Source organism: Poecilia reticulata, chromosome 19 (assembly GCF_904066995.2).
Source record: "Poecilia reticulata chromosome 19, P_reticulata-male-v2, whole genome shotgun sequence".
NCBI lineage: Eukaryota > Metazoa > Chordata > Actinopteri > Cyprinodontiformes > Poeciliidae > Poecilia > Poecilia reticulata.
This window is the reverse complement of record NC_088848.1, coordinates 23,533,133-23,548,918: the sequence shown is the minus strand read 5'-3', so window position 1 is coordinate 23,548,918 and position 15,786 is coordinate 23,533,133. Positions and strand designations below refer to the sequence as shown.

Genomic DNA, 15,786 nt, shown 5'->3' with positions numbered 1-15,786 from the left:
AAGTCTTTAAAGGAAACGAATGAATGGCCACCACAGTTTAATCATAAACCGATGAAACAATGAAGAAAGAACATTATTTTATTGCATTGCGGTTATTCAGTTTACTTTAGAAATGTGCAATGAAAATAAAGATACAATCTCTGTCAAATAAAATAAGTCATTTATTGTAATATAGGTCAATATAATATTTCTCTGAAGAACAATGTTTCATGGCTAATGGACCACTTCATGTCCCCCTTCTTAAAGTGAACTGACTCTGTTTATTCAACAGTACTGACCGACTTCTTTTCAAAAATATTAGATGAACTTTAATATATTTAACATATATAATAAACAATATACACAAAAGAAAATGCCTCAACCATTTTCCTTTAAGTAACCAGTAAGTCTCAAAACAGTGCATTTGAGGAATCTTAAACACAAATTTTCCAAACTTTTTCAGACACAGCAGCACTGGGTACAAGAACCCTAAAGCAAAACAAGAAAATGAAAATGGCTGGACAAACGGTGTTGCTCTTGACACGTAGGGAAGGCTCCACATTGGGGATTTAAGCTGTTAGACACGGGACAAACATTCTTGCTCCTCCTGTTCATACAACCTGGACCAATGCAAAATAGTGCTTAGTTAAAACTGGAACACAAGAGGCATAATGTCATCATTTTCAACAGATACGTTTAAGTAGCAAAAAAAGAATGCCTTTATGTATCTGGTCTCAGAGCAGCTCATCTTCTACACCGTCATCCACACTTCCTGAGACTGAAGCAGCTTCTGAGGGACAAAAGAAACATGTCAGAAGTCACATCACATTAGAAAGAGCCTGTCTGCCTGTGACATGATTCAAGCTGAAATGCAGCTTTTCCACCAGATGAGTACAACTAAACAGCTAAAAACTACATGTGAAGCATTTCTCACCTAACAAGACAAACAGCACTCATCAATTACACACCCTTGAGAGTATTTTAAAAAATGTATTAAAATTTCATATTTTCCCAGATTTAAGTTTCTAGGGTTTTCTCCTCATGTGGTAACCTAGAACCTGCATGAATAATAGTCTCCAAGAAATAAGAAAAATTAACCACAATGTAAGTTTTCATCTCAAACTTAGAAAGTAATCACCGAACACGGCAAGATTTTGGGTTGCATGGTAAACGTGGTAATCATGGTATTTATTCTGAATACTATATGAGCTGTTAACACTCTGGTTAGTGTACTTTGGTGTGTGTGCATGTGTGCGTGTGTATACATACACCCCCTGCCTCCAGTTTCTCCACTCACCTGACAAACTGATACATGACAGACTGAGCTCTGAAGTCGCTCCTATTACATCATCCTGCAAGGAGACAACAAATCCACTTGAAGATGTTTCAAATAGTCAGGTTTAAAACAAATGTAGGGGAGAGTGTAAGTTCATGCTGGGCCATGAAGCCCAAAACTCATCTAGAAGTGGAAAAAAAACAAACAAAAAAACATGCCAGTTCTTGTAAAACCTCTATTAAGTTTAATTCACACTTTGTTTTAAAGACTCACCAACATCCTTTGCAAACAGCCTAGATTGTCCCCTTCTACCTTCTCATTAAATGTTTCCTGGAAGCTGACAGCATGGCCCAGCCGTATGAGCTCCTCACCGATATCCACAGCCTAAATGAAACAGATTTAATATTTTGTTTAAAGACATGTTTCAAACAAAAAAGTCCACATCTTGGTCATTTCACCCTTTCATATTTAATACCTTTCGATTTTAGTCTTAAAGTACTATTGTTTTCCTTTGTGAAATGATGTTGTCAACTGTAGATATTTTGCACCAACTATCATGTACTTGATAGTTGGTGCACCACTTTGACAAAAGTAAAAGTAATCTTCTAACTAAGAAAATGTGCTCCTCTGACTAATAATTACAGCAATATTTAGTAAGTTAAAATTAAGACCCTATTCAAAAACTATGAAATCAAATTCAGATATTTGATCTATTCCTCTCCATTCCTCCATGACTCACTAAAAATATGTTCTTTTGAATATCTGGCTGTTGACATGAAGGCACGTGTTTTAAGTGGCTCACTTAAAATGGTTGGTTTGACTCAACATGTTAAAACAGTCAATACACAGATTGGATCATCCTGTATATTTGATCATCAGTAAGGGTTTTTGTAACTGATGTCAACCTTAATTATATGTGAAATTAGAGCATTGTTTATCTTCATAATTTATGAAAATGAACTAAAAAAAGAAAAAAAACTTAGCAACAATTGGTACAACAGAGCTAAACGGCAATGTATAGGTCTGAAATATGTGAACAAATTCACAAATGGATGAACTGGTCTGGATAAATAAAGCACAAAAACAAACAAACTAACCTTTCCTTTGCTGTTGTCATAGAGCTTAACACTTGGCCAGGACGAGACTTCGGAGTGGGAGTAACTGCAGAGTTTGGCCTGCAGGGGTCTCCAGTTAGCACAGTATGTCAACTGTTCAAATATGTCCAGAGCTGCTTCAGTCCAAGCCTCTCCTGAATGAGAAAACAGCAACACTGTCTGTATGACTGAGAGATCTTTGACCTCACCTGTAGACACAGCATCTGGAAAATATAGGCTAATATAGGCTATAGGCACATCTGTAGTCAATGTAAAAGAGAATAACAAGAAACTTCTAATTGTTTAATATTTAAAGTTATTTATTGTGTGAGAAGAGACATAATCTTTTGTTTTGTCCGACATAAAAACGACCAGTTTTAGCTTAGTTAGGATTATCTACACTACACTTGCTACACTTCTGATATATGACAAAGAATTTGAATAATTTTTTAAAAAAGTCATAAGTTTGATATATCTAAGGTAACCATAGCTGCCAAAAATCTGAGAAAACCCAGACAATGATGTCAAGGCTTTGCAAGATTCTGTCAAATGGAGGTCTTCTTCTGGATGTATGAAGGAAACATTGAGCCAACAGCCCAATGCATCAGGCAGGAAGTTAAAGTTTCGACACCAATGGGTCTTTAAAATATACAGTGACCTTCAGTATTCCACCAGATTACCAACCAAGTAGCTTAACAACAACAAAGTCACAACATTTGACCCAAATATTACAATTTAAACAGGTAAATCTACCAAATACTGATGAAACATGTGGAAACTTTGGAATATGAAGAAACATTTGTTTAAAGAAATATCTACAAAAAAAAAGAAAGTCCTCTCTCTCATTCTTTCATTTAGATAATAAAAAATATTTTGGTTGACCTAACTGAAGATAGTCTGATTTGATCTCAGACTAAAAGGTTATGGGTCTTTTCATATAATGTATACAGAAATCTGGCTTCAACTGTGTCTGTGAATGTAATTTTAATCGGGGTGAATATTTTACCTTTAGGTCTCACTCCTGCTAAGCTGCACTCAATAGCTTGGAATGGTAAGCTGAGGAAGTCGCTCCTGGAATTTTAGTGGAGCAAAAGCAAGAAGCTGTTATTAACTTTTGAAGCAGGTGCTGCATGCAAATGTGCTCCTGGCAGCAGCTGTGGAGCACAGGACAAAAACTTGGCTGAGTTAAAGCGCCCTGCAGGAAAGTGGAGACATGAAAGTTGACCGCAGTTCAATAAAATCCATTTCTCTCACACAGCAACAAATGATGCTCCAAATGTAAAGAGGCAGTATTACCCATTTTCCACAAAGTGCAATTTTATAGCACAATCAAGTAACTAAGTTATCTTCAATTGTTATAAAAAATTATGTATGTATCAAATATCAAAGAAATGTGACTTTGTAATTTAACACCTGGAAATTTTCCCTCTGTCGATTTAAAAACTGCTCTTTCTGAAACTCTGCTTTCAGGAAGTCCTCATAACATGGCTCCTCTATTAACTCTAACAATGTTTTTAGCAGCTTTGCTCTGAGAAGTAGCTCCTATGATGAGCTCAGCAGATGTGCAGTTCCACCAGGTGTTTGCTAATTGTTCCTAGTCTGAAGGAGCTGAGTGGGAAAGCTGAGAGGGAGGACTGCTCTATGAGGCGGTAGCTTGGAAACTGCAGCTCTGAGGAGGAGCTCAAAGATGACTTTATGTCCAACAAGGTGTTTTGCAGAGCTGAATGGTTGCCATGGAGATTAAATAATTCCGAAAGAATCAAGACCACACTCCAGGTATGTTTTTGATGAAGGAATAACATTACTATCTGATGGAAAGCTAAAAAGAAGTTGACTTTACATAATACACATTCCCTGAGTTTCTTGTAGCAAAGCCGAGCAGATTATAATACTTTGCATTTCTGAGACTACAATGAAAAACAAATCACTAGTCTGGTCACAGATTCCTGGAAAAAGCAAGTCATCCCAATGTCATCGACCTGTATTGTCCATGACAAGCTAATACAGCGTCCTGAATGTCCTGAAGTTGTTAAATGGAAACTGCAACTCCACATCTTTGGGAAGAAATGAACAGTTATCTTGTAAGTCTTACATTTTTGAAACATAACACCAATGTAGGTCTCTTTCTCACCAAGCTTAAAGCTGACGGTCTGTAAAGGTCAGAATGCTTATCAGCTAGTAGGTGATCAAACACTCATTTCACTTACTGAGATCTAAATCAATTTAGAGCCCATATTTAAAGCTTAAAAAAACCTACTATAAAAAAAATCTATAAGGTCAAAGTATTAGTAAGTGGTTGAACTTATAAATTCAGCTGGGAATCAAATCATGTTTTTTTTCCCTCTAGAGATAAGTCCACCTTACAATCATGGCATCTCTTACCTGAGGGGACGCAGGATGTCCCTGGAAAACTCCCCGTTGTCCCCGAAGTCCACATAGTAAAGGTCCACCAGTCCAGATCTCAGGAACCCCAGCACCCTGGCCCTGTTCCATTTGTTGTAGTCTCGATACGGAGCAGCCACAATGTCTCCAACCAAAATGCTATCCATTCGCTGCTCCTGCAGACCCACAACACCAGCTGCGTTAACGTTTATTTACCAACTGTATATAGACAATTCTGGTGTTCCAGGCCCTTCTAGACCTCAGCTGTATAAAATCTGGTCCCTTAGGCATGAAGACTTCTACAAACATTTATGAAAGAATGTGTCATTTTAGGAGCTCAGTTAGCCAATTAGTTCAGTGGTTAACGTTTCTCACTAGTAAATATTCTAATCAGCTGATAGTGACAGGAAAACATTGTGAACAGCAAGCAGTCACAAAGTGGTGGGTCGGGTCGGGCCGACACTGGAAGGGTCTCTGGAGAGACTAATCATGCTTCTCTGTCTTCCATCAGGTGGAGGGAAGACAAGATAACAGCACATCTGACGAAATTGTATTAAAGAGGAAATATAATGCTATTTTATTTCACCCTTTCATACATTTTGTTGTGTACTTTGAGTGTTTAGGACTGCAGAAAAGTTTTAGTGTCTCCCAGTACTGCGTTTTCAGTTTTTTTCTATTTCTGTCCATTTTTTTAACTATTACGTCACAGAATTTGCTATGGAACTTCAAAACAAGGTCATGGACTTTCAGCTAACCCATTCTTTTTTCTTTCTCAAAGCAGTTTTGTAGTCCAAACTCCAAGATGCTGAAGCTACAAGTGGATGAGTTAAAACATAAGTCAATTCATCATTGAATTGCATCGAAGTCTTCAAAGTGCATGGTTAAATAGTACTTTCTCTTGATCTAATTGAGTTTTTTATAACTATGGAAATGACAGACACAGCAAAGCAGTAAGCTGCAAACTTTATTTTACACATAAATTTATGATGTTATGACGTCCTGCTGATTGTTTTGATAACAGTAGCATTTTGCTTTCTGCTAGTGTAGTGATTAGGGCTGAAACGATTCCTCGAGTGATTCGAGTACCTCGATTATTAAAATTCCTCGAGGAAAATTGACCTGCCTCAAAGCTTCGTTAATTTATGTTTTGTCATTTAGCGCACCGTGTTTCAGCCGGAACATTATTTGCGTTGAGCGGAGCTCTGACTTCTGCCTCCGAGTTGTTGACGGAAGCTACGTGTTAGCGGCATAACGTCCAATCTTCAAGTTCGGCCCGCGGGGATTTTACTGATTGGTGATAATTCCGGGTTTTCATCGTTTTTGTGGGACCAATAAACATCCTTAAAATGACCGGCGCGGTGCCGGGAGTTCGGCAGCCTTTCTGCTCCGGAGCTGCTGGTTGAACGGTGGGAAGAAGCTGAGGAGGATTTATACAAGTGAGCGGAGAGACTGAACACGGCGGGCGGCTGAGGGTTGATGCTTACAGGGTAAGAGCAGCTTTACGGACGAACCGCACAATAAACTTATATCATCCCGGTCTGAACAAACGGGAGGCGGAACATGGCTGGTAGATGAGTTTCTGAAAACGGAGGAGCAGTAAATATCCCGTATTGCTCCCGCGGTCTACAAAAAAGTAACTGGTAGGGAAGCTCAAATGTTGAAAAAATAGACTGATGTTGATATCCGATAGTAACACTGGTGTTATGGAAGATTTACCAATATTTTATTTCATAATTGTTTTTATCCGATTACTCGATTAATTGTAAGAAAAATCTATAGATTACTCGATTACTAAAATAATCGTTTACAACAGCTCTAGTAGTGATACTTCAAAATGCACTCAAAAGACATGAATGGGAACACAGCTAGAGCTGCTAGAAGCTACTGTCAAACAGTACATCAATTAAAACCAGCTGCTGCCTCTTCAATGGACTGTTGTGTGCTTTACCTTTAACCCATAAAGTGCAACATGATTAACGCTGCACACGTACTTACTGTGGGGTTTTCATTTGTGTAGAAGTTATTCATCTCCTCTGTCAGCTTGTCCAGCTGGAGGGAGCGAACACCCAGAATCTGGATCCAGAAGTGGTTTGGGTTTTCTGATGCAGACACATAAACCTCTAAGTGTTCATCAGGCTGGAAGCTCAGGTCTGGGCTGGGAACTGGGGCACACAGAAGAAGTCAAAATCATTTGTGTCAAACAACTGGAGTCGAATCGAAACTAATACAGGTAGAGTTGCTGAGAAATGATTAAAGTGAGCTGACTTTCAAACTTGGACACTTCAGAGAGTGTATCTGTGGAAATGCTGCTCTCCTCTTCCTGCTCATCTGTGCCTTTCAGCCCCTTCATCTCGAGAAGTAGACGTTCAGCTGTGGCTTCCTTGGACTGAACAAGTCCATTCTTCTCTGTGTAGGAGACGGGGCCGTTGTTGTTCAGACCAACGGGGCATTTGGGTTCCATGCAGCAGGGATCTGGATTCACGACTTTATGTCCACGTTTCTGGCGAAGGGCAGATGACTGAGAGATCTTTGACCTCACCACTGCATCCGCTCCAACTCTTTCTAGAATCATCTCCTGCAAGTAAAAAAAAAAGGGCAGTCAGCCTAACTTTAAATAAAGAGTAGAATTTATAAAATCCAAATAAGTGGTTCACCTTGGCCTGCTTGACCTCCTGTTTGCTCCCGGTGATGGTCACACTCCCCTTTCCTCCAGGGTTGTGCTTTTTCTCTCTGGAACAAACTATTTTGGCTCCTGTGCTTCTTGTGATTAGTTTCAAACCCTCACCACCACGTCCTGAAACACACATACAGATATACACACACAACTACTAATTGCAAAATACTCAATAAAAGCAGGCAGCTTTAACCTGTGGGATTCCTCGAGGTTTCATACTCGGCCCATTATTGTTTGCATTTTCTATACCACACCCAGCAATATTATTGAGACTTTCAATAAACTCTTTGCAGTTTTATGTCAGTGATGTTCCACTGTGCCTGTTTCTTAAACCATATCAGTTCAAAAACTTATTGTATTGATCATATTGTTATTGTATTGACTAACTCAGACAAAAAAAGGCGGCCTACTAATCATCTTTTTTTAATTCTAGTAAAACAGAAACAATAAATGCAGCCCTACCTAAAATACAGTTCCATAACAGCCACATCTACAAAGTCCAGCAACAATACAATAAATGCTCACCAAGATGATTTACTAAATTTAGCCACTAATTTAAAACACCAGACCATGGAAATTGGGTTACCCAAAGTCTCATCAGTAAAAGAAAAAAGATCCTAAAGAAAACAAGTTAGCTCTATAAATGAGAGTACCTATAACACGTCCAAAGGCGTTCTGAGGAACCTCTAAAACCTCCACTGTTGGCTCACAGTCCGTAGCCAGGTTCTCCAGGACACAGCGGGCCAACAGGACCTGCTCCTTTGAGCCCTGTATCTGGACACACACAGCAGCCTTATGGCCAGTTTCCTCCGAGTATGAAGCAACTCTGACATGAGCGCCAGACTTCTGGCTCGCCTAAAAAACAGAAACAGAAAGAGGCAGGAGCTTACCGAATGGATGAACCACTGTGTCCTTAGCCATTAAGTGAGATATGTACCAGATAAAGGCTAAAACATGACGACTGTGTTGTTCAGTTTTGAGAAAATAACAGGCAGAGGCCCTGTCCACACAGAGACGATTTTAGGTGTATCCACAAAATGTTGTGTATCCACAAAATGTTTCGGCCGAGTGTCCACATGGATTCAGCGTCTTAGGAGACCAGAAACGATCCTTTATGAAACCAGGTTCCAGAGGGAATACATTGCAGAATGGCGGTTTCATGTTTCCTGGTGGCCAGGTCTTTTTTTTTTTTAAACATTGATTTTTGATGTTCCATTTAAATCTCTTAACACTTTCACAAATAACAAATACGGTACAGTTCTGGCCATGTTACATCACCTCCTGCTACACTTTTGTTGTGTGGCGCTGCATCCTGCCATGTGGGGACACAATTTTTTTCTTAACCATTTACAAAGATATTCTGTGCTTGTCTCCATGTGGAGAAGGGTATAAATCTATTCCGGTGCTGTAATGAAAATGAGTGTAAATAGCTCTGCTCATGTTTGAATCCAGACTCCAAAATAGAGTTTTGATCAGGCCTAAAATATTGAACTCAACCCAGTCAGAGCCTCCAGTCATTGTGCTCAAGTCCAGTCCAATCCAACTAATCCAACTGTTAATGTTAACTGTTAAACTGGCTGGACACCAAAGTAAACCCAATATATTTTAATTACAATTTTATTACTTTCATTTTTAGACAACCATTTGAGTAAGCAACTCCTGCTTATAATTTCTGTTTAACATCTTCACGCTTGTTGTCACCGCAGGCTGAGTCAGGTGCAAATCATCAAGGATGTGTGACTGATAGGATTCTATCACCGCCGGGTGATAGAATCAGAGCAGGGCAGAGTGTGCATGCAGCGCACTGCACTTGTTATTGTCTGACCAGCTTCTCCACCCTACCTACTTTCTTCACAGGTCCTTCTCAAAAAATTAGCATATTGTGATAAATTTCATTTTTTACATAATGTAATGAGAAAAATTAAACTGTCATATTTTAGATTCATTGAACACCAACTGAAATATTTCAGGTCTTTTATTGTTTTAATACTGATGATTTTGGCATACAGCTCATGAAAACCCAAAATCCCTGTCTCAAAAAATTAGCATATTTCATCCGACCAATAAAAGAAATGTGTTTTAATACCAAAAAAGTCAACCTTCAAATAATTATGTTCAGTTATGCACTCAATACTTGGTCAGGAATCCTTTTGCAGTCTTCAATGCAGCGTGGCATGGAGGAAATCATCCTATTGCACTGCTGAGGTGTTATGGAGGCCCAGGATGCTTCGATGGCCTTAAGCTCATCCAGAGTTTTGGGTCTTGCGTCTCTCAACTTTCTCTTCACAATATCCCACAGATTCTCTATGAGGTTCAGGTCCGGAGAGTTGGCAGGCCAATTGAGCACAGTAATACCATGGTCAGTAATACCAGTGGTTTGGGCACTGTGAGCAGGTGCCAGGTGGTGCTGAAAAATGAAATCTTCATCTCCATAAAGTTTTTCAGCAGATGGAAGCATGAATGGCTCCAAAACCTCCTGATAGCTGGAGGCTGGGAGTTTTTTAAATTTTTAAAGGCCTCAGGAATCTTTTGCAGGTGTTTAGAGTTAATTTGTTGATTCAGATGATGAGGTTAACTGCTCGTTCAGAGAACCTTTCCATGATATGCCTATTTTTTGAGACAGGGATTTTGGGTTTTCATGAGCTGTATGCCAAAATCATCAGTATTAAAACAATAAATACCTGAAATATTTCAGTTTGTGTGCAATGAATCTAAAATATATGACAGTTTAATTTGTATCATTACATTATGGAAAATAATGAACTTTATCACAATATGCAAATTTTTTGAGAAGGACCTGTATTTCTTGATTAAAGTAACTACCTATGCCTTTATTTACACTATAATAAATAGACTCCTTAAAGGCAAAATAAGATGAACAAAGGTGTGAACTACTTACCACATCCAGAAATGTAGCATAGCATCTGGAGATGTTTCTATACACTTCTATAGGAAGAATAATTTTGGACTCCTCAGTGTCAGGCTCCTGACCTGTCAGGACATCAGAGAATAATAAATAATTAGTGGTTGATTATCTATTCATTTATATATGTTTGTTTCATAACAGCAGCCAACTTACTGCTGCTGGCGTTGCTGATGTGGCGATAGACAATGTAGCCTATTGTAGCTCCAACAGACAGGCCTGCAGCCAGAGCTACCATTTTCCCTCTGGGTCCGTCCTTCACAGCATCCATGACGTAGCGCACACTCAGCGGGATGCTACACCTGTGACAGGACACAAGGGCATTATCAGCTCTCTGCTGTCCAGCACTTCTCATGGCATGTTCACGTTAGGGGTGCACCGACTGCAATTTTCTGGCCGATCTTTAAAACGTCTGACCTGCAGATTCTGATTTTGACTGACAGTAACACCAACTTTGTTTTATAAACTGACAATGTCTGATATAAAAAGGTCCCAATCCACCTTGGGATGCACAATATTATCAACATGGTATTGGTATCGGCTGATATTAGCTTTAAAATTTAATATCTGACATTGGCCATTCCGTCAAAATAACTCACTGATATAAAAGGCGTTGTGACTAACCAGTGACAATGATGCCTGCAGCACACCACAACATCCAATTTGCACTGTTTGAGTGTTGACATTGTCTTGGCTCTCTATCAAATGTCATGTAAATTTCGTATTAAACATAGTGCAAGTTGAAAGTCATTGCAGCCTCCTTTTTAGCTTTAAAAAGCCCTATAGTTTCAGTAAGAAGGTATAGGAAAAAAATAGTGGTATTGGTATTGGTTATCGGCCAAATGAGTTTTAGTATATCGGCATGTCGGATATTGACCAAAATCCAATATCGTACCTCCCTAAATCCACTTTCAATGTTCCAATCTTAGTTTACTGAAAAACACAAAACAGTATCCATAAAGCAATATAAATTTCTTTTAATCCAACCAGATTTGAAAGTTTAATCAGAATCATCGTAATGATTAGATTATTGAAATAATGGTCAGCTAATTTAGTAATTGTCATTTGCTATAAGAACAGCACACTTGGAGCAGTAAGTCAAATCTGTTCAAAAATACAGTATATGCATCTTGCATTTAAGATAATAAAAAGGTGACTCGTCAGAATAATCAATTACTAAAATAATTATTAGTTTCAGCCCTAAACTGCAAATTATGTAGTGCTCTCCAATATAAATAAAAAACTTAGCATTTCTGGGCAAACTGCTAAATTATAAACCCGCAGTCATTGTGTTCAAGTCCAGTCCAATCCAACTAATCAACTAAAAAAATAAGTTACTTTGATCCCTTTTTTCTTTTTCTTTTTGCACAACAGGTTAGACTACAGGCCTGTTTTGAGCATCTTACCAAATATAAAGTGCACAGCTTTATTTTGCTTTTACAAAATCACAATGTTTGAGGTCAGATGAGGACAACTAAATATAGCAACAAAGTGTCCATGTTGGCAACGGTGGGGTGATTATTGTTAACCTCACACGTGCAAACATGACCTGGTGGACGGGGGCCAGGGGACCGTCTGTTAGTCAGCGGAGCAAAAGAGGACACTAGCTGATTTTTAGACCTTTGCAGAAGTAGAAAAGATCAGAAGATAAGATCGACTTCACATGTAAATATCCGCCCGAAATTAAGGAAATCATGGCCAATCTATCGGTGCATCCCTAAATCAGTTTTTTTAAAAATTAAAAACATCAAATGTGTTTCAGTGTTAAGTTGGGGTCAAGGGAAGTCTTTAGCGTTTGACTTTGATGAGCAGCTCTGTAGCAGTCATGCAACAAAGAAATGAAAGCAGCAGCAAACCTGAATTCAAGCAGATCCATTATGGAACAATGTCACAAACTAAACACTGATGTTCATTTTACTCTCAGCAAGAGTCCACTTCAGGAAACATTTAATATTACCAAGGTGTCCATTTTCACTTCATCACAATCAGTTAAAAAAAGATACAAACTGAGCACAAGCAGTCACATCTAGCAATAAAACATCTTCTAATTTAACAATTAGCTTCTGTTGTGTACACACACACACACACACACACACACACACACACACACACACACACACACACACACACACACACACACACACACACACACACACACACACACACACACACACACACACTGCTTGTAGCCAATAACTACAGCCCCCCTGACCCTGACTGATTCATGAAATCAAAAGCTGCTACAGGTTCATGCTGTTCACTTTATTCAGTCAGACATTCCAACAGTTCGTTCCATGCATTGTGTGTGTTTTTTCTTAATAATGTTTTAAGCTGAGCAAAGTGAGATGAGGAGCCAACACTTGGAGCAGTGAGTTGTAATGAATGACTCCAGATCACACAGCACCACCATGCAAAGGCCTGTCTCACTTGGAGAGGAGGACTTGGGAGCTGTAGCTGACAAACACGCGAGACTTGGACACGCCAACGTCCATCTCAGAAGAATTCGGACAGAAAGAGAAAGTGTCTGCAACTCCAGCGTTTCTTTGCCATTTAAGATCAGAAGCAGTGACAGACAGGCAGAAGGAGAACAACATTTAACTAAATGGCAGCAGCTGAGTCTGGATACCAAGCAACAAATAAGGGATCACTATCCGTGAAGGAGGCTCCGTTTTCTTACTGAATTAAATGACAGTAACAGAATAAATCACACAAAAGTGTCTTATTTCAGAGTTAAAGCTTTGTGGTTTGGGAAAAAAGTTAATTACACCGTCATCTTACATTGAATAAGTTAAGAGTAGATATGTCTATTTGTCAGTTTAAAAATGTCTTGAAAATAAGTAGGTCAGTGGGTATGTAATCCCACATTTGTTTTTAAAAATATTTTTTTATTGCTCTGATGTAATATTCTAATTTTAAATGTCATGTTTTCATTAGTTGTTAGCAGAAAATCATCATGATTAAGACAAAAAACTATATAATTTGTTTCACTTAGTAATAACGTTGCTGAAATAAATTTACTTTTCAATAATATTCCAATTTATAGCATAGGTCTGTAAATACAGTTAATAACTTGTGGAGACAAACGGAAAAGAATTATTTTCTATAACATACAGGGCCTATGAAAAGTAATCACTCCCTTAGATATTTTACTATTTTGTTACACTTAGAAATCAATAATGATCAACATAATTTGGCTTTCACAATAAAAAATATCCTACATTCCAAAGTGAAAACTGATTTCTACAAAATAATGTGACAAACACACAAATAATTAATGTGTTTAACATAACTGACAGAAGAAATACTCTCCCCGCCACTTTAAAGTGACTACTACATAGTGACTACTACTAGTAGTTTCAAATTGAGTGAACTGGAGATCAGCTGAGTGCAGTGAGTTTGTCTCCAGTGATTGTAGTCTGGAAAGTTCATCAGTATTTCTGGCATGAAAACTAAAGAAAACTCCCAACTAATCAGAGGAAGGTTTATTGAAAGGTAGAAGTCAGGGGATGGACACAAAAAAATTCTAAGGTCCTGAACATCCCCTGGAGTTCTGTTAAATCATTCATCAGAAAGTGAAAGAAAAATGCAACATGAGTAATGCAACAGGCTGATCTATTCCTAGATTCCAAGATCTATTCCTAGATCAGCCTGACATCACAACCTGAGAGATCAGGAAGAACGCACCAGGTCACCATGACAACGCTGAAGGAGTTACAATCTTTAGCAGCAGAGAAGAAGAGACTCTCCAGACAATAACTGTTGTCATCTCTGTCTTTGTAAACTTCTGAATATGAATTTTGTTGTAAGTCAGATGAGCTCAGAGTTTTCCAAATTGTGGTGTTATCTTGGGTATCTGCAGGTTTCGCCTGAAACTCACTGACAGGATGAATTTCTTCTTATCCCATCTAAAATGTTTTACCATGAATTCTAACAAGGTCATTGAAATTTCTGAAGTTTATTTCCTCCTTCACAGCATTCATGAAGTTGTTTCCACTGGTTTATATCCCATGTGTGCAGCGGTGAATTTACCTTAGCTACAAAGTGATTCCACAGCTTTTAGTAGTAATCCTTTGGATGGTGAACATATTAAATAAACAGAAGATAAAACAATCTAACAGCAGAGTTGTGAGTCTGTCTGCACTGAGAGGTTGTTGTTTAACAATTTGGTTAATTTGGTTCGCTTAAGTAACTGGGGAACTAAATAAATTGTTTTACAAGTTGTTGTAGAAATATTCTGAATCATCAGTTTTTCCGTTTCAATTTTTATAAATTCCATTACTAAAATGAGTCCCATTGAGGAGTTTCCCCCCCCTTTTCTAACTCCTTAAATTTAATTTCTAAGTCAAAAGTATTTTTTATTTATTTATTTCTTAATATTTAACTATTGCTCACAAGTCTGGGACTGTCACACTGATTCAGTTTTGATCTTTTGTTTCTTTCAAAGTAGTTAAAGATCTCCAAGTCAATATTTTCTACTCCATGAATACAAACTGGTAAGGAAAAAAACTTAACTGGTCGGTAAACCTAAAAGTTCAAAGAGCTTTTAAATAAAAAATCAAATTGCAATGATAGTAAAAAGAAAAAATACAGCTTGAATTGCAGTTATTGCTAGAAGTTTTTAGTTTAAGATGAATATTGAGGACTAAAAGTTAAATAACTCCCTGTCATATCTGAAAAATTTGACGTTTTAGCTGACGCATTGCTGCGACTTCCTTTAAGAATTTGCCGTCAAGTCCACGCTAAACTCTGGGACTCTTGTCACCGAAGGGTTTCTGTGACATTTGAGTAAACTATACGGTTACCAATACCGCTTTCCGGCTGAATGAAGACCCTGGTCCTGATGATGAGCCAGAAAACCCTCAACACTTTCCCCACTCAGCTAGTCAAATAAGCTAATATTAGCTAGGTTTAGCAGCTGCTAAGTGAGAGGTAGAGGTCAGTTAAGCACACATTCCCAGTAATACACTCAACAGTACTGTTTATTTTTAAGGTCTAATATCTTCTACAATAACTACAAATAAACATGTTATAATAAATGAGACTTACAAACGTCTGCAGCAGCCTAACTCCTGGTTGAATTGACACTGGTTGTTACACTAATCAAGTTACCCAGAGAGTTCACAGTAAACCGGAAACTGAACTCTTTTCAACCTTCAAACAAAATCACTCCAGCAGGAGTAACTGAACACAACAGCGGGGCAAACGATGCGACGCAGTTTCATGTATACAATCATTTTCTACTTCTATGAGTCACATACATGGCCTCGACGTGTTAATAAAACTCTTATTTCGAAGCGTTAACCGGAAGCGTTGAGCTGCTCACGTCAGCGCTTGGTGCAACCCAACCAAGGTCGCTGCCTCTAACGGGCAACGTGCTCTCGAGAAATGAAAACGTATATTTTGAACTTTTCCACATACTGTCTCATTCCAATCAAATATGAAATAAAACAAGTAAAAC

At 38.3% G+C, this 15,786-nt stretch overlaps 1 protein-coding gene across 2 annotated transcripts; it reads right to left on the bottom strand.

The window, feature by feature from the left end:
- Window positions 1-62: 62 nt before the first annotated feature.
- On the bottom strand, window positions 63-15,748 carry tdrkh (tudor and KH domain containing). 2 transcript variants are annotated; one of them, XM_008438164.3, is made up of 15 exons: window positions 15,375-15,748; window positions 12,756-12,869; window positions 10,485-10,630; window positions 10,305-10,396; window positions 8,059-8,260; window positions 7,386-7,525; window positions 6,997-7,306; window positions 6,727-6,893; window positions 4,732-4,907; window positions 3,356-3,420; window positions 2,353-2,504; window positions 1,529-1,639; window positions 1,277-1,331; window positions 698-769; window positions 63-599 (listed from the first exon to the last, which is right to left on the bottom strand). In XM_008438164.3, the coding sequence occupies exons 2-14, from the start codon at window positions 12,818-12,820 to the stop codon at window positions 714-716; spliced, it is 1,737 nt and encodes a 578-aa protein (XP_008436386.1). In that variant the 5' UTR covers window positions 12,821-12,869; window positions 15,375-15,748; the 3' UTR covers window positions 63-599; window positions 698-713. The 2 variants fall into 2 exon arrangements, with proteins under 2 accessions (XP_008436386.1, XP_008436387.1); XM_008438165.3 differs by lacking the exon at window positions 12,756-12,869 and having other exon boundaries at window positions 15,375-15,741.
- Window positions 15,749-15,786: the final 38 nt, after the last annotated feature.

Bases quoted from the DNA above. Each gene is read 5' to 3' on its own strand.
- tdrkh (XM_008438164.3), bottom strand. From the start codon at position 12,820: ATGGACGTTGGCGTGTCCAAGTCTCGCGTGTTTGTCAGCTACAGCTCC. The intron at 6,894-6,996 runs GTCAGCTCACTT...TGTGTGCCCCAG, and splicing joins TGAAGTGTCCAAGTTTGAAA to TTCCCAGCCCAGACCTGAGC. The intron at 1,332-1,528 runs GTGAGTCTTTAA...GTCTCCTTGCAG, and splicing joins GCTGTTTGCAAAGGATGTTG to GATGATGTAATAGGAGCGAC.